The 21340-nt window shown below is 48.3% G+C and overlaps 1 protein-coding gene and 1 long non-coding RNA gene across 12 annotated transcripts in view; one reads left to right on the top strand and one right to left on the bottom strand.

Moving 5' to 3' along the window:
• The first annotated feature begins 215 nt into the window (after window positions 1-215).
• Asb18 (ankyrin repeat and SOCS box-containing 18) overlaps window positions 216-21340 on the top strand; it is a 62076-nt gene continuing 40951 nt past the window's right edge. For 2 of the 5 annotated variants that reach the window (NR_149309.1, NM_001355134.1), the window contains exon 1: window positions 216-509. Coding sequence is in view for 4 of the 5 variants with exons in the window: in NM_001355134.1 (NP_001342063.1) it covers window positions 305-509 (205 nt within the window). In the remaining variant the exon portion in view is untranslated. Of the gene's footprint in view, window positions 510-18088; window positions 18671-21340 lie in introns of those variants that run through there. The other 3 variants (NM_139152.2, XM_011247952.2, XM_011247953.3) reach the window with 3 other exon arrangements.
• Gm34616 lies at window positions 7521-10221 on the bottom strand. 7 transcript variants are annotated; one of them, XR_878366.2, is made up of 5 exons: window positions 9622-9769; window positions 9063-9256; window positions 8787-8947; window positions 8127-8657; window positions 7521-7670 (listed from the first exon to the last, which is right to left on the bottom strand). It is a non-coding gene; the product is annotated as a predicted gene, 34616 (long non-coding RNA). The 7 variants fall into 7 exon arrangements; XR_878367.2 differs by lacking the exon at window positions 7521-7670 and adding an exon at window positions 10189-10221 and having other exon boundaries at window positions 7770-8657; window positions 9622-9675; XR_387247.3 differs by lacking the exon at window positions 7521-7670 and having other exon boundaries at window positions 7770-8351; window positions 8628-8657.

Here is a 21340-nt window from a genome sequence, read left to right as displayed (position 1 = left end):
AGTGAGAAACGTAATCTATCCAACCCTCTCAAGTAAACAAAGTCACCTCTAAAGAGCTTTGCTACTTCTGCAAATACACAGAATGGGCCAGTGGCCATCTCTCCAGCAGCCTGCACAGTAAGGCCCTGGAAGAGGCCTCCTCGGCCCTGAAGGCAAGGTGAAAGCAGCGTGTCCCTCCCAGCTGACGGTAACCCAGCCCTGATTCTATTTATAGCCATCTGTCCTGCTCTGGGGACAGGGCTAACTTTGGGCATGCATTAGAGGAAGAGAAGAAGGCTGGCCCTGCACAGGGAGAGATACCACAATGTCCAGCTGGGACTCGCCCCCAGATTACCCCCTCAGCTCAGACATAGTGAGGAGATTAAAGTCTGCTCTGGCCACTGGGGACGAGGACACTGTACAGAAGCTGATCTGCACTGAGGTGGAGCCTGTGGACGCCGTAATAGAACTTGCTAATGATGACTGGATGAAGGAGCCCTCAGCCGAGCTGCCCACGGGCGTACTGCTAGGTAACCACAGGAGGCCACAGGCCAATTACTAATGCATGCTGGGGTCTGCTCTGGAGACAGGGGCAAGGGTTCCAACAGGGTGACATACCCTTGTTATCCATTTCTTATATAGCTATGTGTTAAACTAAATAACTAATGGAGAGACTCTCCAAGACGGCAGCTGTGTTGGCAGGTAGACACTGTGTTGGCAGTACTTTGTGGGTATGTTCAAGGGTGGGTGGCAAGGGGAAGCTGTAAAGATATGTCTTAGTTAGGGTTTCTACTGCTGTGAAGAGACACCATGACCACAGCAACTCTTATAAAGGCAAACATGTAATTGGAACTGGCTTACAGTTCAGAGGTTTAGTCCATTATTGTCATGGCGGAGAACATGGTGGCTTGCAGGCAGACACGGTGCCAGAGAGGTAGCTGAGAGTTCTACATCTGGATTGGCAGGCAGCAGGAAGAAAGAGAGAAACACTGGGCCTGGCTTGAGCTTCTGAAGCCTCAAAGCCCACCCCCCCCCCCCCGTGACACACTTCCTCCAACAAGGCCACCCCTACTCCAACAAGGTCATGCCTCCTAATAGGGCCGCTCCCTATGGGCCTATGGGGGTCATTTTCACTCAAACCACAAGTAGCCAAGAACTACCAGAGACAACGGTGCAAAGATCCTTAGCTGAGGGTTCAGCTGTCACTGGGTGATAGAGTGCTTGCTTAGCGTGTCCAGGACTCTGGGTTCCATCCCCACAACTGCAGAATAAATATGTAAGTCACCAGGGCCACATCTGTTTGGACTAGACAGGCAGCCACTAGACAGGCTACCTACAGAAGCACTTCCTTGTATCAGGTCTTGGTGGCTTTTGCTCTGACAGTTTCTGTGAGTTGTAGATACCAAGAATGAGTGAGCGCCCCCCTCTGGTCCACTGTGGTACTGTTCTTAGGATTTGGCACAGGTGAAGTCGTCTTCAGCAACACTTACACACATGCGTATCACAGGTGCTGAGGGCATGTGTGTGTGTTGCCTTGGCCCAAATTCAGCGTCACACAAAATAATTGAGAGAAAAGCAGGGTTTCTGCTCTGCCCCAGGACCAGCTATCTTCACGTCCATTTCTCTCTTCCCCTATTTGAGGGGTAGAAATTTCACAGGCCCACTGCTACATCACATTTGATGGTCGTTTTTCATATCCAAAAAGATCGACAGTAGGGGCTGGAGAGACGGCTCCGTGGTTAAGAGCATATGCTGCTCTTACAGAGGACCCAAGTTGAGTTCCTAGCATACAAGTCAGAGAGCACACAACTGCCTATTAACTCTAGTTCTGAAGATCTGGCGCCCTCTTCTGGTCTCTACAGTCACTGCACGTACACTTACAAATTCATGCATGTACACACATTTATTTATTAACTATGCATGCACGTGCATAATTAAAAATAAAATAAATCTATGTAGCTGCCTGGTTTTTCTAAACCCATCCATCACATATGGTGATTAGCCACAAAACCCTTAAACCAAATGCCTGAGGAAGAATGTCCTTATGTTACTGGGTTTTTTTTTTTTTAAGATTTATTTACTTATTATATGTAAGTACACTGTAGCTGTTTTCAGACACACAAGAAGAGGACATCTGATCTCATTGCAGATGGCTGTGAGCCACTGTATGGTTTCTAGGATTTGAACTCAGGACCTTCAGAAGAGCAGTCAGTGCTTTTAACCACTGAGCCAACTCTCTAGCTCTTGCTCTGGCCCCACTCGCTCCAGTCCTACTTGCTCGCTCTGCCCCGCTCGCTGTAGTTGTCTTCAGACATCCCAGAAGAGGGCATCAGATCTCATTACGGATGGTTGTGAGCCACCATGTGGTAGCTGGGAATTGAACTCAGGACCTTCAGAAGAGCAATCAGTGCTCTTAACTGCTGAGCCATCTCTCCAGCCCTATGCTACTGTTCTTATAAACAATGCTGTGATATAAGTCTTTGATACCATCTGTGCGATTTCATTCTTATATAGGCCTTCCCTTCACATAAGTCTCTGGGAGCCATATGGCTGGTACATGAATATGAAATTTTCTTGCCATGTGTTTCCACTATCCAAAAGGAAGTAAGAAAGCACGTTTTAGCATAGCCTCCAGCAGCATGAAAATTACCAGTTTTGAGAATTCATAATGAAATTAACAGTTTAATAGTGTGCCCAAGTGTGTGTGTATGTGTGTGTGTGTGTGTGTGTGTAGAGAGAGAGAGAGAATGTGTGCATGTGTGTGTTCACATGGGTGCACATGGGGACAGGTGGCACATGTGTAACTAGGGGGATGCATGTAGTGGGGGGAGTGACCAAGTGCCTGAGGAATACAGATATTAACCTCAGGTATTGTTCCTCAGGCTCCACCCACCTTGTTTTTGAGACAGGGTCTCTCACTAGCCTGGGCCTCACCATGTATGCTAGGTTGATGGTCCAGAGAGCCTAGGGGTCCACCCATCTCAGCCAACCCAGCCATGGGGTTACAAACATATACTGCCACACCCAGCATTTCAACATGGGTTCTAGGGACTGAACTTGGGACCTCACAATTGCACAGAGAGCACTTTACTCACTGAGCCATCTCCCCTGCCCTTAACTCTTTCTTTTCTCACTAGACAAAGGATTTTGTTTTTCCTTGAAGTACTCTCCCTTGTGTGACATGTCTGTGTGGGTCCATGTTCATTATTTCCCATGCCCTTGAATCCTTTTGGTCATTGTCACATAAGTAATACGGTCTCTTGGTTACATCTGCTACAAGGTTGCTCCTGACCTGTGGTTGATCTCTGACTGTAGTCAGCTGAGCCCTGAGCTCTAGCCTCTAGTCAGACTCCCCCATGTAGGTGTATCCATGTGCACACATGACATCACACATTCATGCACACACCTGTACATGTGTGCACCAGCATGAGGAGCATGCATGGAGATTGCTGCCAGGGAACAACTCTGAATGCATGAGAGGGGAAGTCCAAGGTTGAAACCTCTGAGGAATCCATCCCCATGCCCAAGACTGGAGCATCCTTGCTAGGCCAACATTCTCTGTGGTATTTAAGATGCTTTCAGAGAGGTATTTCTTATTCCTCACATCTGGGCCCCCTCGCTAGAAAGAAGGGGGCAGGGGAGAGACAGACAGACAGAGACTCAGAGGCAGGCAGGCAGGCAGACAGACAGACAGAGACTCAGAGACAGGCAGACAGACAGGCAGACAGGCAGGCAGGCAGGCAGGCAGAGACTCAGAGACAGACAGAGAAAAGGACAGAGACAGAGAGACTAGCTGAGAATGTGATAGAAACAGCTTTTTCTGAAGAAGCCCATTGGGTGCTCATGTACCCCCTTGATATGGATGGGGGTCAGAGGAACTAGGAAACAGGGCTGTGACAGAAGATAGAGCCATCACCTCCTGAGGTGGCATCTGGAGGGAAAACACTCATATTTCCATATTTCCTTAAGGAGGTGTCTTCCAAAGGAAGACACCTGCTCTGCCACAAGAATGGACATGAGGTACCAAGCAAGGGGCTAGAATCTTCTAGCTAACTCTCAGCCTTCCCAGCAGGAGCCACTGTGATGCACAACCCAACCTAGCACAGGACAAGGCCCTCTCACTGAGGTATCTGAGGTGTCCTGTGTTGCTGGGTCTATGCTCATTCTAAAGGGATGGTCCAGATATGGATCAGGGGTTGGAGCCCAGTATGGAGTACGTGTGTGTGTGTGTGTGTGTGTGTGTGTGTGTTTTATACAGAACGACGCCCAATCAGTTTCCTCAACCCAGCAGTAATGTCCTAATAAGGACATAACCTCCCCTGCTCACCTTTACCACCCTCCTCCCTCCAGACCCCACTCAGGGAGGTCACCCCTCTGAAAAGTCTCACTGTTCATCCAAGGGGCCACCCCACCTCCTCCTCTGCAAAAAGAAATTCATCTTTCATCTTCATTTGTTACTGAAGAACATGGCTGTCTTGTTTTCTGCTGTTGTAACAAAATATTTGGTGCTGGATCATTACAAAGGATAGAAGTATTTTAGCTCACAGTTTGAGAGCTTTACAGGCCAGTGTGCTAGACTGAGCAACTGAGCTGTTCATCCCCTTGGCTGGAGTGTCACATGATATCCAGTATCATGGTAGACCCAGGACAGAGTGATCTCATGGTGAGTCAGAAGTCAGAGACAGGACGAAGCCAGCCATGAATTTTAGCAAGCTTTCATTTTTCTTTCACATTATTTGTTTCTTTTTTCCAAGCTTTTTATGATCATACATTTATTATATATAATATTGAGTTCTATTATCACATTGTAGACATGTATATGTAATGTATTTGGGTCATAATCACACCTTCTACCGTCTCCTGACTGCCTCACACTCTTGCTGATCCTATTATTCTTCCCAGTCAGGTTGTCTTTGGAGTGTGTGTGTATTCACATGCGTGTGTGCATGCACCTGCATTGTGTGTTTATCTGTCTGTCTGTACTAATGAGTTTGATTAGTATTGCTCACAGAAGCCTGGCCTCAAGGTGCTGAGATTCCAGGCATGTGCCATTCACTGTGCCTGGCTTTTCACATGCATGTTCAGAATTTGCACTCAGATCCTCATGAGTATGCAGCAAGCCCTCTACCCCCGAGCTGTCTCCCTGTGCTTTCCTTCCCCTCCATGATGCCACCAGATATTCTAAACTCACACACCCCTCCCTGGCCTCACTCATTATATCCAGTGCCTGCACGGGGCCTCAGCCTTGAGGAGAAGCTCAGATGTGGGGAACAGGGCTGCCACGGGCCAGCCAAGCTCTTCTGTTGGCATTGCACTGGATCCTATTAACTGTGCTTTGCTACAGAGAAATGTTTCATTCTGCTTCAAACCAAAGCCAACCTCCTACTATTGATTGCTCCTGACAATGGCATGATTCGTCCTGGCTTCTTTCCCACACTGAATGGAACACACAGAGAGGGGAAGGGGTAGCTGGGAGGAGGGTGTCAAGACCCATCTAACCCCTCAAATGCATCAACCATACAATTTAGTAACCGCCATAATCGCACTACTCAAGAAACAACTGATTACTAATTGCTATTATTAAGGGTATCAGCATTCAGTGATTCAGCTGAGGGCACATCATATACAAGTCAAGATGCCACTTGAATTCCTGATGGAAATAGAGGGATGGATGTATTGTGTTGTGTTTAGGGCAATGGTATTTAAGCATCCAGGGGAAAGCTGAAGAAAGACTAATTGAGCTGTTATTAAGAGATCTCCCCAGTAGCATCTATAGGTGGGAATGCGTGCACATAAACATGCAACAGACATGCATGTGCATATGTGTGAAAGTGGAGACCAATTGTGAATGGGACTCAAGCCAGAACGCTGAGGGCACCATGACACTTCATCATATCCAACAGGCCATGTCAGTCACACTTCCTTACACGTGGAGAGGGACACCACATGGGTCATTGAAGTTGAGAGAATACATGTGGCTCCTGCCACAAAAAAGACATACATGATGGCCAGGCTGAGAGAGAAGGATGGCATCTCAGACCAGTAGTATAGTGGACCACTGTTAGACAAAGGCTTTCATTTTGCACTCTCTATGGAGCCTTGAACATGTCAGTCGATCCCTCTGAAGTTTAATTTCCTCACTGAAAAAGTGAGGCACTAGCCTGCCTCACTGAGTAGTTCTCACAGGTCTGTGCAGACCATCCCCTGTCTTCAGCAGAAAGCTCCAATGACTAGCTTTGGGTCACTGGGGAGTGGTACTTATTGTCTGGATGGCTGGTAGGAAACAGGGTTACACATTTGTGTGCACAGAATGAGCCAAAGCTGGGCTACCAGGCAGACGGGAGCAAGTTCCTCAGCAGAGTAGGCCAGATCCGCAGTCAGCCTCTGATGGAGGCAGAGGGAGAGGAAGCAGAGATGCCACACCCAGCCTCCATTCTCAGCGCACTCCCCAAGAGGTCTTATCTCCCACCCCAAGGAAGAAAATGGCTCAGAAGAGGCTTGAAGGTGTTCAGCTATGCAACTGAGGTCTCCCAGCCTCTGTGTAGCCAATGCTCTCTTCAGTACCTCCTGGTGCCTAGAGTTCACCCTGGGGCTGCACTAGGCAGGCAAAACACGAAAGCTCACTGTGTCCACTCATTAATCAGCACCCAGGTAAGAGTAGAGCATGGGGCTGGAGAGTTGGCTCAGTGGTTAAAAGTATTTATTGTTATTGCAAAGAACCTGGGTTCGATTCCCAGACTTACATGGAGGCTCACCACTTCCTCAAGCAGCAGCATGTGTGATGCACAGACACACATGTGGGCAAAACACACATACAAATATGATAATAAAAATATATTAAAATGAAAGGGTAGAGCATTGATTTCCATTACCTCTGGTCAAGGATCATGCTGCCTGCCCTCCTAAAGGCAAGAATGTCCATGAAGCCACTTTCCCCTACCCATATGTGCATGTATGTATACACACACACGCACACACACATGCATACACACATGCACACACATGCATACATACGTAAACATACATACTATATGAATAGTTCGGAATCCCTAGTTCTGAACATTTCAGCAAAGGACTTCGGGAAGGAAGGATGGACAGAAGGACAGACAAATGCATGAGAGGCTCATTTAGAGAATAAGAGCAGAAACTGGAAGCAGGGGGGGTGACCTGTGGCGGGGAAGGGAAAAGGAGATGTTCCCCACCGACTCGGCTGCTCACCCGGCCAGAGACTGTGGGGGCTGGGAGACCCTGCTCGCAGCAAAATGAAATTAAACCTTTCTAAGTACTTATAAATCAGAACCTAATGACACTGCCCCACCACCAGCCTGAGCATTGCTCTTATTACTTTGATTCACAAGCCAGGAAAAGATCCGGAATTATGCACAAATTATTGTCCCATCTTCTTAATTAACGCTGATTGCAAAATTCTTGCTAAAGTCCTTGCTAACAGACTCAATTATGTACCGCCTGAATTGATTCACCCAGATCAAGTGGAATTTATTAGAAATACACTCTCCTACAATAACATCAGATTATCTTTGAATATAGTTAAATTATTTAGGAATAAGATGGTCGCAGCGGCCGCTCCTGCTTTAGATGACACACAAATACCTAGAATTGGAATGTTTCTTTGCTTTCTGCGAGACACACACCCTAGGCGCTTATTTGTCCCAGAAGCAGGTTGAGTCACACTGTGAAGAGATGAAATGCATGTTTTAGAGCTAATGGTCCAGCTTCAAAGACATGTGGGCAGGAAGAAAAAAAATCCTACCGGGTCACATCTCCCTCCCCCCACCCCACCACCAGGACGAACCGTCCCTGCCCATGGAACACAGTGAAATTGCAATTAGACTAAATCAGGATATTTTCAGAATCAAAATGGAGAAACAGACTAATAAAACGGTAATGTATGCTGATGGCACCCTCCCATTAGCATCAGTGCCAAGCACGCTGGAGAGTTTCCGTTTGGGAAGAACAAAAGGAAAGGAGGAAAATAGGAGAGAGGTTTTCTGCCCTCCCACGATGCCGCCTCCAGCCCCCGCAATGGCGCTCTGCCTCAGAAACATTGCGAAGGCAGACTGGTATGGCGGGTACGCTCTCTGTAGCCAAGCTCTACCTTCCCAGCCCATGCCAACATCAGGACCTACACTGAGGGGGACCAAAGTGGATTGTGGACGATTCAGGTCGGCCTTGGATGGATGAGCAGCCATCGAGAGAGGCTAGGACGATAAAGAAAGAGCACCGTAGTGGTGCGGAGCACACAGGGTATGAGATGCTGTCCGGGACAGAGGGAAGCAAGGGAGTGAACAGCAGAGGAGAGTTGGAACTGTCGTGCGAGACCAGGAGTCTGAGGCTCCAGTGCTGACATTTGTCTGAAAAGGTAGTGAGCAGCCATTAGGCAGGGGAATGGGAGCAAGTGATGGGGGGTGGGGTGGGGGCTGGAACAAACCTGAAAATTCTTTTCCATACATAAGAAGGGTGGAAGTAGAGAGGCTGGTGCCAGGACACACCCTGGTTCAGCTCCTCACCTCACCCTCCCTTGCTGATTAAAACCTTATGACTACACCATGTGCCCAAGCATGTCCCCCTTCCTTGAAGTTGGGGCTGATCAACAGATCGGGATGGGCTGGGGGGAGAGTATATCAAACCTGAAAGCACATCGGCATAAAGTTCCCAACCTGAGGAACAGAAAGGAAAATGAATGAAAGTAAAATGACCGTGACTGTCACGTAGTATCAAAATCTGATTACACAGCCTGGCTCCAGACCCAATGGAGCAGGAGAAAAAATGACGAAAAGAATAACTACCTTACATTTTCCAGAGTGAGTGGTGAAGGCTATGAATATACAAATCCAAGGTCAGCACACCCAAGGCAGAGATGGGAGGGGAAGGTGGGCCTGGGTGTGGTGGCACTCGGTTACCATAGGAGAATCGCATTTAGCTTGTAATGAAGAGCAGATTCCATTGGCTAGAAAAAGTGGAAAGCATCTTTGGAGATAAGTAGTATAGTGCTCCTTCCCACAAACCAGCAAAGATCTTTCTGACAGCTGTTGTTCTTTGTCAACTTGACAGACTAGCATCACCTGGTTAGATGCACTGATGGGCATGCCCACTGTGGGTAGCACCATTCCCTGGGTGGGATCCTGGACCACACAAGTGCAGAAAGGGAGTGGAGTGTCATCACCCTCTGCTTCTAACTGTGGATGTGATGCGACAGTCGCTTCAAAGTCCTGTCACCTTGACTGTCCCGCCACCATGGACTTTGTTTGCTCTTGATCTGTGAACCAGAATAAGATCTTTCTCTCTTAAGTTGTTTTTTCTCACAAGTATTTTAACAAAGCAACAGGAAAAGTAACTAAGACAGTTCCTACTGCCCAAAGCAAAAGTTAGCCAACTGGCTTTATAAATAAAGTTTTATTGGCATGCAGCCACCTTCTTCATTTACAAATCATCTCCAACTGCTTTTATAACCCAAAGGCAGCGCTGAGTAGTTGCCATAGAGGCCATGTGGTCCATAGAACCCAAAACATTTACTGTCTGAGGTTTCACAGTGAAAGTATGGCATCCTCTATGCAACAGCACAGGGTTGAAGTTTTAGGACAAACACCGGATCACCCACCCACCCAATCCATTTCCCTTTACCTGTCAGGTATGGCTCCAAAGGCTGATTCACACTCCACTGCTACCCTGAGCCTGCTGGGAGGCAAGTGTCACTCAGGGGAGTGTTTGACACTGACATTGACTGCTAGCCATTAGAAACGTTTGCAGCAACTTTGTGCAATAGCACAGTTTCGCTGGTATGATTCATGGTCATTTTGAGGGTTTTTTTTTCCAGTAATTGTTTTTTCAGTGGATCTTGAAAAAGAATCAACTCTGTAACAAATTAGGAACCCTCCCCCAAATAAAAAAGAAATCTCTGGCCCATCACCTACAGTGGTTGGGAAACTACACTACACCTCAACAAGGGCACCAGTCCTGAAACCCACACATCCTCTGAGGCCTTCGGGCTCTCTGGGTGCTACCAGCATATCTATTCCTCCTTCCAAGAAGTCTTGGGGTGCACAGGCAGACACTGGGGAGAGCTGGCCTCATCAACACCTGAAAGCATGCTTGGTGGGGGTACACTGGCACAGTTCTGACCCTGCAGCTTAGGAGCCCATGTGACTAGGCAGTTTTCAGGTCATAATACCAGTATCTCCCCGCTGGTACCTGGAGCCATCTTTACTGGCCACACTGGAAAGGATCCTAGTGAGTGAGGTGCCTGTCTCCAGCTGAGTCAGATCCTGACTGCCCTGACAGCTGGAGTGTCAAGTCTTCTTTACAAGTAGGGGTTTGGGTCAGTGACAACCCTCAGCTCCAAGACCCAGGCCCTCTGCCAGGCTGCTTTGTTTTCCATCTGGAGTCCAGGATTCCACCTATTAAATGGCACCCTTGTTCCCAAGCATCATAGCACTGTGCCTCCTTCTCAGACAAGAATAATGGGGTTTGCTCCCCTACAACAATTGGGGAGGAGCATACACACCAATGTAACCCCGGGGCTTTTCCACCCATGTCTCAATTCCTGAATGATTACACGTAGGCTCGATTATTTATGAATTAATGCCTTAAGCTAGGCTTGTTCCCCAACTAGCTCATAACTCAGTTAATCCATTTATACTCTTCTATGTCTGCCACCTGGCTGGTTAATTCTTCTCAGTTTCATAAGTCCAACTTCCTCTGAGTCGGGGTGGTGAATCGTCCTATGCCTCAGTATTTCCCAAAGTTTCTCTCTCTCTCTCTCTCTCTCTCTCTCTCTCTCTCTCTCTCTCTCTCTCTCTGCTGTATGTCACACCTTCTAATCTTGCCTCAGTTTATTGACCATCAGATTTTTAGTGACAGGAGATGCTTTTACACAGTGCACAAAAGATCCCTACACACCATCTCCCCACTGCTCTGATGGGATGCCACCTTTGGAAGATGCCTGCTGTGCCCTCCAGCTACTCTGACACCTTACCTTGCCTGAGGTACCAGGAGCACAAATGCTTAGGCCTCTGATGAGGTGGTTCCAGTTGCTGCTAATGGCTGCTTTGTCTAGCACAATCCCTCAAATGGGGGACTCCCACTCTCTGTCCATATGCTTTTAGTAACCGTAGCATGCTTTGTATACATTAGCTCCATATGTGTGCATTTCCAGTCCAGTAGAACCGAACCCTCCATCCTCATCAACAGACTTCCAAAACTCAGTTGCCTAAGAAACTCTTTTGTGACCTAACAAGCAAGAAAACTCTTTAGTTGACATTGTATTTTTTGAGGCAGGGACTCATTTAGTTCAGACTGGCTTCCAGCTCACTATGTAGCTAAGGATGACCTTGAACTATGAACTTGAATGACCTTGAGCAGCCAGTACTCTTTCTTCTATCTCTTAAGTGCTGGGATTACAGGCATGCTCCATCCTACCGTTTTATGTGGTGCTGGGGCATGCTAGTCAAGCACTCTATCAACTCGGCTGCATCTCCAGCCCTAACTTACATTTTCCGCATGCATAGGTGTGTCTGGTATGCATCTGCATGTTCACATGTGTGTGGGAGTGTGTCTATGTGCAGGCGCAAGTACATGTGGAGAACAGAGGTCAATGACAGCTATGTCCCTTGCCATCTCATATTTTGAGGCAGACTCTCTTGATTGAACCCAGAGCTGAGGAATCCCCTCTCTCTGCACTGGGAGTCTAGGCCACACCCACCATGGAGGCTCTTAGGTGGGAGCCAGGGGTCTGAACTCACGTCCTCATGCTTGCCAGAACTTGACTTTGCCACCTCTCCAGGCAGAAAGATTACACTTTAAATTAATAGGTTTGGAAATGATATGTATTTGATACTCGTTTCGTTTATATAATTTTCCTGCTGGAGGTTCAGGGTTACAAGTTATTTTACCAATAAGTCTTGGGCCGGCAAGATGGCTCAGTGATGGAAGTGTTTCTCTCTAGACCCGACAGCCTGAGATCTATCCCTGGGACCCACATGATGGAAGAATAGAAGAGAGTCTCAAATGTGTCCTCTGACCTCCATGCATGACTCATAGTGCCTGCTTGGGTACTCGCTGGCCCATGCACCTACAGGCAATCAATATATACATACACACACACATATGTATCCACCCTAAGAAAATAAATAAATGTGGCCAAAATACTTTCAATAAAGTCCAAAGAATCTTCCCCGTATCACACGGAATTGGCTTTACTTGGCCCCTTCATGAAAGACTGGGAAGGTACCCCAGGAACCTCTGGCTTCAAACAGGGCCCCAGAGCTCGATCAGCACAACAATCAGACCAAACCAGCTTCAAGAGAGCAGCATCCTGCTCCCTGTGTGAGACTCATAGAAAACAATCAGGCTGAGCATGCAATTTGTCTCAAGAGGCAGAAGCTGCAATTTCACCATGTCATTAAATCCCCAGGACAGTTGCAAAGAAAACTTGGCCTCCTTGGGAATGCAAGGCTCTGTGATAGGCTCTCCCGCACTGTCCCCAAGGTCTACAAATGTCCTGCCAGAATTGGTGCCACATGGTCCTGCACAAGGAGTCTTTGGTGTCTCCATTCTGCACTCAGCCACAGTGGCAACTCATATTCAAGGGCACCTTTGCATCCTGGGCACCAAACAAGCACTCCTGGGCTGTCGGTGAACATGGTGCTTGACCGTTGGCTGTGTTCCCATCCGTGACAAGGCTGGACCTTGTCACTTTACATTGTCTGTGTTGCGCTGTGTGGCACGTAGGGAAAGTAATCGGGACAATAAGTTACAGGGGTGGTTTGTTCCCTCCCCTGTATTGTGTTCCTCCGCACGGAGGAAATGAGATTTCTTAATAATGTGAGATTGGTACAGATAATTTAAGTCATTATTAATAGATACACTTGATCTGAGGAAGTAAATGTTTTAATGTTTTGTTAAATGAGGTGTGCCGTGTTCACATTGTCATGCAGAGGAGAGGTTAAGGCACTTTGACACTCTTCGTATTAATGTCTGTGTGACTAACTTGCCTTAGATGTGTCCCGGAAGTCTAAAATTGAGCTTTATGTACCTGCCAGACTTCCTATTTAAAACAATAATGATAAAAATCAGAGCAGAATGTGGGATGAAGGCAGGTGGCCTTCAGGAACTGCCAGCAAGAATATGATCAGAAAAGGATCGTGAACGAAGCCTGTGATCTGGCCTGCAGCTGAGACACCATCAGCCTAAGGCCCAGCGGAATCTAGAAGGTGTACTAGCTACTTCTCTGTTGCTGTGATAAAATGCCATGACCAAAAGCACTTTATTTTGGCTTTTGCTTCAGAGGGGTTCAGGCTGTCAGGGTGGGGATAGTGTGGCAATGAGCAGCTGGAGCAGGAAGCTGTGAGATCACACAGGATGCTGAGAGAGCAAACTTGAAGAGGGGTAAGGGTATAAGCTCTCCAAACTCACTCCCAGTGACAAACTTCCCACAGTAGGGCTCCATGACCTCCCCAAAGGGCACTGCTGACTGGCAACCAACTGTTTAAATACCTGAGCCTAGGGGAGACATTCGTCATTCAAACCACCACAATGGCCATTTATAAAAGGGGCACGCTGACTGGGCCAGCAATACAAATGAGCATGTTCAAACGAACAGGCATAGACTCTGGTGTATCACACACTGACTTCTGGCCCCTTCGACCTGTCCCTTACTCAGACACTTGACCCCAGCAGGGAGCCAGGCACTTTCCAGTGGTCCAGGAAGGAAGCCAAGCCTTGGCTTTACTGAGAGTGGGGAAATGATGGGGCCTCCTGCTGCTTCGGAAGCTCTTCCCTGTGCCTGGGACACACAGAAAGTTGCTACTGAAGAGAAAGGGGCCAGCCATGTCACCAGGCCTCCCAGCACTCAGCATTCAGACCTGGCTGGATTGTCCCACCAAGTCCCAAGAGTGCAAATATTCACTTGCTCTTTGGGAAGGGAAAACATGATCCTGTGTCAGCTCGGACACAGGAAACCAAGATCCTGGTACAGCAAGGAGATAGGAATCACCCTCAAACTCCATCATGTGTGCAACCCGGGGCCATCTGAATGTGGAGTCCACCATCACTGGATCTAGAGGCAAAATAATAATAATCTCTCTCATTAGCTGTCTCCATGACAAGAAGCAGTTAGAAAAGACTAATTTTTATCCCTTCTGTGGATAAAGCATCATACTTACTATTTAAATCTCAAGTATCTCTGCAATATGATATTCAGGTAGGGTGAAAAGATGGCTTCTCACTCTGTCATTCAGACAGAAGCTGGGCGTCCCTGCCTGCTTAGATTTTTCTTTTCCTCGACATCCATTCACTCCGCACTCTGCCTTTTCACTTGTATAGCACTCTGCCAGGGTTTACCGTACAAACAAGGTGGCAACCTTTGCTGGTTCTTCTGAAGAAATAAAACTACTAAATCTGCTGACTTGGGGCAAATGAAATTCATTACTAACCCTCTCTCCAGGAGAAAACAGCATTCAGGAGCATTTCTAGGTAGGACCAGCTCCCTGGGCAGGTGGAGAGGGGGAACCTCACTTGCAAGAAAAGAGGGAAGATTTCATGGTGACACCAGAGACTCAGACAGGAAGAGGAACTGAAGAGAGTGGTCTCCTAAGCTGTGAGGTGTGACCACCTCACTCCCATCCTCAGTGTAACTGCTAATGTGGATAAATGTTAAGTTAGCAACCTAACTGGGAAACAAGATGCTAGCTAAGAAAAGTCAGACCAACTGTGGGCCAGTGTAGAGGCAGAACCAGATGTACGCAAGCTCATATCAGGGATCAAAGGGGACCATGGGCAGCAAAGCACTGTTGCTTGTGGACTCCAGGAAGGACTCTGGGTTCTGACAGCCAAAGTAAGTGAACTTGAACTGACCCTTTGTTGACACAAGTCAGGTCTCTACAAACATGCTTTGATGGTTTAAAATAACTCCAGATAGCTTGCTGCATCTGTGTCACCTAAATTTGGGCGCAAACATCAGTATGCCTTTGGCACCAATTACCTCTAAACTACCCATCGAGAAAGTGAAGCCTCTAGAGACATAAACAGGAGGACCCGGACAGTGAACAGCAGTCCGAGACCCCTGAGTCACAAGAAACAGGTCCTCTATGCCTGGATTTTCCCCAACGGCTTGGATCACAGACGGAATCAGCCACTGCTCTGGCTGGCTGAGATCATTTGGAGCCGATTGCTTCATGCTCGCCGTTTCCCCTCCGTATATTCACATGGATCACCTGAAAGCAGCACCTGCAGTGTCCCCAGCCAAGCATGGTCTCAACCTGGCTGCAGATAGAAGTGCTCAGACAGTTCCTAGGGTCCCGATGTTCAGGCGGCATGCAGCCCAACCCAGCACAAGTCTTCAGGCTGGGGTCCTGGCATCCTGCCTTTTGTAGCTCCTCAGGTGATTCTATTCGGCAACTAAAGTATCAGGCACTGCTCTGAGGCCTCATGTGTGGTGCTTCTCCACCAGGAATCACTCAGAGTTTCTTTTTAAAAGAACTGTAGTTTATCATCTTCCCTGAAGCTTTCAGAATACCACCCCTCTCAGGTTGAAGTGCACACACCCTTTACCTCAGCCCACTGCACAATAACAGTCACATCCCAAGTCCTGCTCACCCAATGGGCTCCTACTGACCCCCAGACCTACAACTGACACCCCTGTTCTGAAACACCCCAGACCGTCTTTTTTTCCTAATCCAGTGGAGATTTTTGCAGACCTGGTGTGATGTCTGCCAGTTTAAGAACTCTCAATTTGTTCTGTATTTAAAACAAAACCACAGTCTCTGGTCCTTCTGTTTTACCATAGTCCCTCAAGGTTTGATCAGATTTTCAGCAACTTATACACAAATTTACATTTAAAAGAAGTTGGCTTTCTGTGTGGACCAGACTTGGAAAAGAAGGCAAAGCCAGAGTGGAATCTTGGGGCTGTGCATTGGTTTTGACTAAGTTGAAAAGGATAAGGATGAGCAAGTGGGTCCATCTGCCCAGACCAGGTGTGCAGGCCAGCTGTGCCAGCCAGCTGTGCAGGCCAGCTGTGCAGGCCAGCTGTGCATAGGCAGGGTCATTTAGAGGTGGAGGGGGTGAAGAGCCTAACCCAGGACACGGGGTCAGAAAGGAGTGTCACTCACACACCAGGGGACTGCTCACAGCTTTGGGGAGGAAGACTAAGCGGCTCCTGTTGGGGGTCTTCCAAACATGAATTTCTTGTCCTGTGTGATCCCCGCAGATGGGATTTTCATCTCTGAACCCCCAAAACCTTACGAGACACCCTAAAATGTAACCACGTTCGGTTAACAACTCGGGGGAAGAGTGGGTTGCTTTCTAGGTTGGTTGGTTTGTTTATTTAATGAAATGGTCAACAGTGCTTCTATATTTGTAATAATAATAATAATAATAGCTTGTTATTATCATAATTATCATCATTATTCAGCTCTGTGCCAGGTTTGTGAAGTCATCTTCATGTCCCACTTGCTAAGGTGCCCTGTCTGCCTGGAGTTATTTTTAAAGCCCTACTCCCTAGCTACTGAATTCCAGCTCAGACACTGAGGGAACTAAAACACATGGAGGCTAAATTTAGCCTAGAGCACAGCCCATTTTTATCCCGAGCCTCACCTCTGACCCTCTTAAAAACATCCAATGACAGATTCCAACAGGCTGGAAAACACCCTCCAATGTAAAGTGAGGGGCAAGTTCAAGTTGCCTCATCTTGCAGCTGCACGAGAGCCTTCGAGAAGTGGATCTGATTACAGTCCGTTTGAGGAAAATGAGATGGCGCTGTGCCGCACTCAAAGAAAAGAAGAACCAGAAACGCATATGTTGCTGCTGGACAGGAAGGACATATGGGGCAGGGAGCTCATGGCAAAGCCCCTTCTCCAGCCGCACCATCTCTAACTACTGAGCCCTCTGCCTCCCTGCACAGCCCGCATCCCTTATCTACCTGTGCGAAGGCATCCGTGAAAGGACAGCCAGCCAGTCATACCCCTCTGCATCTAGCGTATCCTGAGTCTCTCCTCTGTGGAGCAATTGTGAGTCCCAGCATCACAGACAGGCTCCAGGTCAACCTATGCATGCCCACCTGTGCCCATAACTAGGGTCTGTGACAAGAGTAAAGACAGGTAGGTCTAGTGTCTTTCTCATCAGGGTGACAAAGTACTCATGAAAAGCGACCTAGCAAAGGAAAGGTTTGTTTGGACTCAAGTCTGAAGGCACAGTGTTCATGTCAGGGAAGGTCTGTCAATAAAGGTGACCCTATTGTGACCTCAGGGGTATGGGGCAGCTGCTCACATCTTTTCCCCACAGCCAGGAGGCAGAGAGAGATGAACTCCAGTGCTCAGATCATCTTCCCCTTCTTACTCTCTCTGCGACTCTGGCCAATGGGATGGCGCCGCCCACACTAACTACATGCATGCATACACACCGCAGAAGAGAGACCTAGATGCATGCATACACATCGCAGAAGAGAGAGAGATCAATCCAAAGTTCAAATTCTCATCTGAGACTCAGATTGTGTTTGTGCGTCAGGGAGTATGTGGGGGTGAGGGGGGGTCAGAGGACAACTTTATGGAGTCACGTCTCTCTGTCTACCTTCCTATGGGTTTCAGGGATCGGGCTAGGCTGTCAGGTGTATCAAACTAGCATTTATCTGCTGAGCCAACTCACGTGCTCTCACGACAAGCTCTTAACTATGAGCCTCTGTAAAACATAAAAGCAAGTCTCATTCTTCCAATGTTCAATGGCACAGAGTAAACATCCCCAGTCCAAAAGAGAGGAAGGGAGGGAGGGGAAAGAGAGGAAGAGAAAGGAAGGGAGGGAGGGAGGGAGGCATACAATAAGGACCAGGCCAAAGCAGGGCCAAACACCAAGTCCTGTAGCTCCGTATCTGCTGTCTGAGCTCCAGTCCCACCCTCCAGGTCTGCTGCCTACAGCACACAATGATTCTCCTGGGCCAGCTCTACCGTGTGTCTGAAATCCTCCTCTGTGGGCATCCAATGGTCCTGGCATCTCCAACTTCCTGAGCACCCTACATGACCTTGGCTGCTTTCTAGACCTTGGGACCAGTCTCAGCGCCTTGGGTCTGGCTGGGGTCACCTAATCAAACAGTAAATAAGAGAACTGACCAGTCTGTCATCAAGTGGAATGCATGTGGCTGGTGTCTGCCTTTGACTCTGCATGTGCAGAGTAGCTTAGAGACAGGTAGAAGCAGGTTTCCCCCCCCCCTTCGGGGTTATCATCCATACAATCACACGGGTGAGAGAACATGGTGATATCTCAGTGGTCACATGACCTCGGTCATATCAAGTAACCATTATCACATTAGAGCCCAGAGGAGTTATAAATACACTGTCATAGGGCTCCAAGTGGAGGACAATGGAGTAATGACAATAGAAATAGCCCACTCTCCACGAGGCCATCTTCCCCTGCTGAAGAACCCATTCTGAAATCCGTCGCTCTGCAATGGAGAGACGACCAGAGCCAGCTGGGAGAAAGCTGCAGATCTTGCAGAAGATGAGCCAAGAGCCACAGATCAGAGCTGGGACTCCCGAGCTTGCGTTCCACGCTGCACTGCTGGCAGGAGACCTGGACCACATCCGGCTCCTCATGGACCAGTGCTTCTGGGATGCCAACGCGGTGTTTGAGATCAGTAACGGAGAGATGGAATGGCAGGTGACATCCCTGGCCACCTTTGGGCTCTCAGGTACCCCGGTTCCTCTAAAGCTCCATTGTGCCACTTTAAGCTTCTTCTAGCCCTCTGGAAACCTGTGCATACTCCCTGAAGGGAGGGCGCACGGGCCCCGCCTTTGGGGAGTATCTATAACCAAAGGAGGTCTGTGAACAAATTTGGTCTGGTGGGTGATTTGGTCCAAAGGGAAAATGATGGGTGAGAAGCACCCAGCTGGTGGCATTGGATGCATCTCATACCTTGACAGCAAAGCCTTGGTTTAGCTGTTGATCTTGGCAGCTGGGGAGCTAGAGATTAGACGGACCTGTGGCACGAAGCTCTGTGTGAGGTCATTCTATGAATCGCTGAACACAGTGCTTTGGCAGTGGGTATGGCATCCTACAGACCATACAGTGTCAACAGAGGAAAGGACACTAGGCTTGCAGCAGACCCTCCTCTTGGAACCTAAAGAAGCCTAAAAACAAGGAAGAGGAAATAAATCCGTAGATCCTTGTGTTGTGTGTGACAGGGGACACTCCTGACACTCAGATGTGGCTGCTATGTGCTGAGCCATCCAGATGTACCCAGGTTTTAGGGCTGGGAGCATGTGCTAGGCACCCACCTGCTGTATGCTCCTGTGTTTAAATCCACCATGGCTCTGCCAGACCATAGGAAATTGAGGATCTGTGGCCAGTGCCCCACATCCTAACCTGTGAGCTCTAGCAGGCTAAGAATATGGGAAGGTGGCTCTTTACTAACACATTTCTGTTTAAACCTCTCACAAGCAAAGGGAACTGAACCCAAAACACTGCCAAAGAACTGTCCTGTTTGTAACAAGATTGAAGCCTGCTGGCTGGAAGATGTCAGTCCTATGGGTCTGGCTGGACCTAGTGAGACCTATCTGGGCATCTCACCTTTGCCTGTCACAGACCAAGAATGACAGCTGCTTGAATGCTAAGCCATGTTTAGTTTTTAAATCACATGCTACCCAACCCTGGAGTCACATGTGCTCAAATGGCAAACCCCAGGATGTTAATTTAACCTATCTTTTTCATCTTGTCAAAATCTAGTTCCCCGACCCCCATAGTCTTTTGACCTTTATGCTCCACAACTTTTCCAGAACACATCTGCAGGTCAGGAAATTAGAATATGCTGAGAGCCGAGGATCAGGGAAATGGCAGCAGTCAAGTTAATACAGCCCGAGCTCCATGAGGACCAGGATGGCAGGGGCTCAGGGCTACCTGGATCCCCTGGTATTTTTTGCCCAGCCACCTGACTCTCCAAAGCAGAAAATGGCCCCTGGGAACATTGACTCTTGAGACAGAGTCTCTCACAGGCCTGAGGCTTGTCAGCTAGACTAGGCTGGATAATCAGTGGGCCCAAGGGTCTTCCTGCCCCCATCTCCTCAGCACTGGGCATTGTAAGCATGGACCACCATACCTGGATTTTGTATGTGGACTCTGGAGATCAAACCCAGGTCCTTATATTTTTATAGCAAATGCTTTACCAACTGAGTGATCTCCCCATCCCAGAAGTTACGTTTTCTTGTTGGCGTGAAGGACCCTCATCAGCCCAGAACTTAGGAAGTCTTAGCTGATCAGGCTGGTCATACAGAAGTGGGGCTGGGAGGAGGCAGCACAGTAGGCTGGGAACTCTGAGGACTGTACAAGTAAAAGCAGATTCTGTATCTTGGTAAATGCACCAGAGTAGGGGTCTGGTATGGTCCCTGAGGAAGACAGAGGGCCACTCTCTTCAGGAAGACCCACCCCATCCCTGTAATCAGACCGTCTTCCCTGGGATAAAAAAAAAAAAAAAAAAAGAGTCCAAACCCAGGTAGACACTGCCTTCCCTGCCCCACTCCCAATCCCTGAGCCTCTGAGTACTGTCCCTTTAACCAGTGGTGACAGTCACTCCCCCATTTTGCCCACCGAGCAAACAGCTAGCTCCAGGCTGGGCCTTTGGGACAAGCAGCAGGCTGGGATTCTCTGCCACACACAGGTAGGTAATTAATGAGTGTGGGCTTTCAAAACAGCCCAGCATGGGTCCCAGGAAGGAGGCTGGCCTCAGAAAGTCTCTCCTGGGCAGCTCATTACAGCCACCTCATCGATCCTTCCATCATTACAGAAAGCCCTCTTGCCATGTGAGTACCTGTCCCTTGATGGTATTCACGGGGGGGGGGGACACGACACACACACACACACAGGTGCTCCTGGCCACTAACAACCTTGTCCCTGCCTCATGAAAGCAGAGAAGTGTTCAGAGAAGTCACACACAGCATCTGTTCATTCATCCATCAAGAAAGAGCAATGCTACACTCTCACAAACACACACACACATGCACGGACACACACGTACACGCACAGCAGAATTGTGCTGCCCATGGACAGCTGCATGAAAGCCACCTTCTGTAGCCGCCACTTCCAAGAACACTCAATTTCTTCCTTGTCTTTTTCTCCAGCAGGCCTCCTTGATGGGGTTTGTCTGTTTGCTTCTTTTTAATGATGAAGGGGTAGGTGACAAAGGTTAGATCCTGGAAAATTCCACAGCCCTCCTCTTAATCACCCCCAATCCAGCGATCCCTTCTGCACTGGGATTACATACATACATACATACATACATACATACATACATACATACATCCTATCCTGTCCATTCTTCCTCCTGGCCTTTAACTCTAACTTACAAGATTTCCAGTCCCCCCACCCA

The sequence above is a fragment of the Mus musculus genome, chromosome 1 (genome assembly GCF_000001635.26).
Source record: "Mus musculus strain C57BL/6J chromosome 1, GRCm38.p6 C57BL/6J".
NCBI classification, from domain to species: domain Eukaryota; kingdom Metazoa; phylum Chordata; class Mammalia; order Rodentia; family Muridae; genus Mus; species Mus musculus.
The sequence above is the reverse complement of the archived record's forward strand: the minus strand, read 5'-3'. Positions and strand labels throughout refer to the sequence as shown.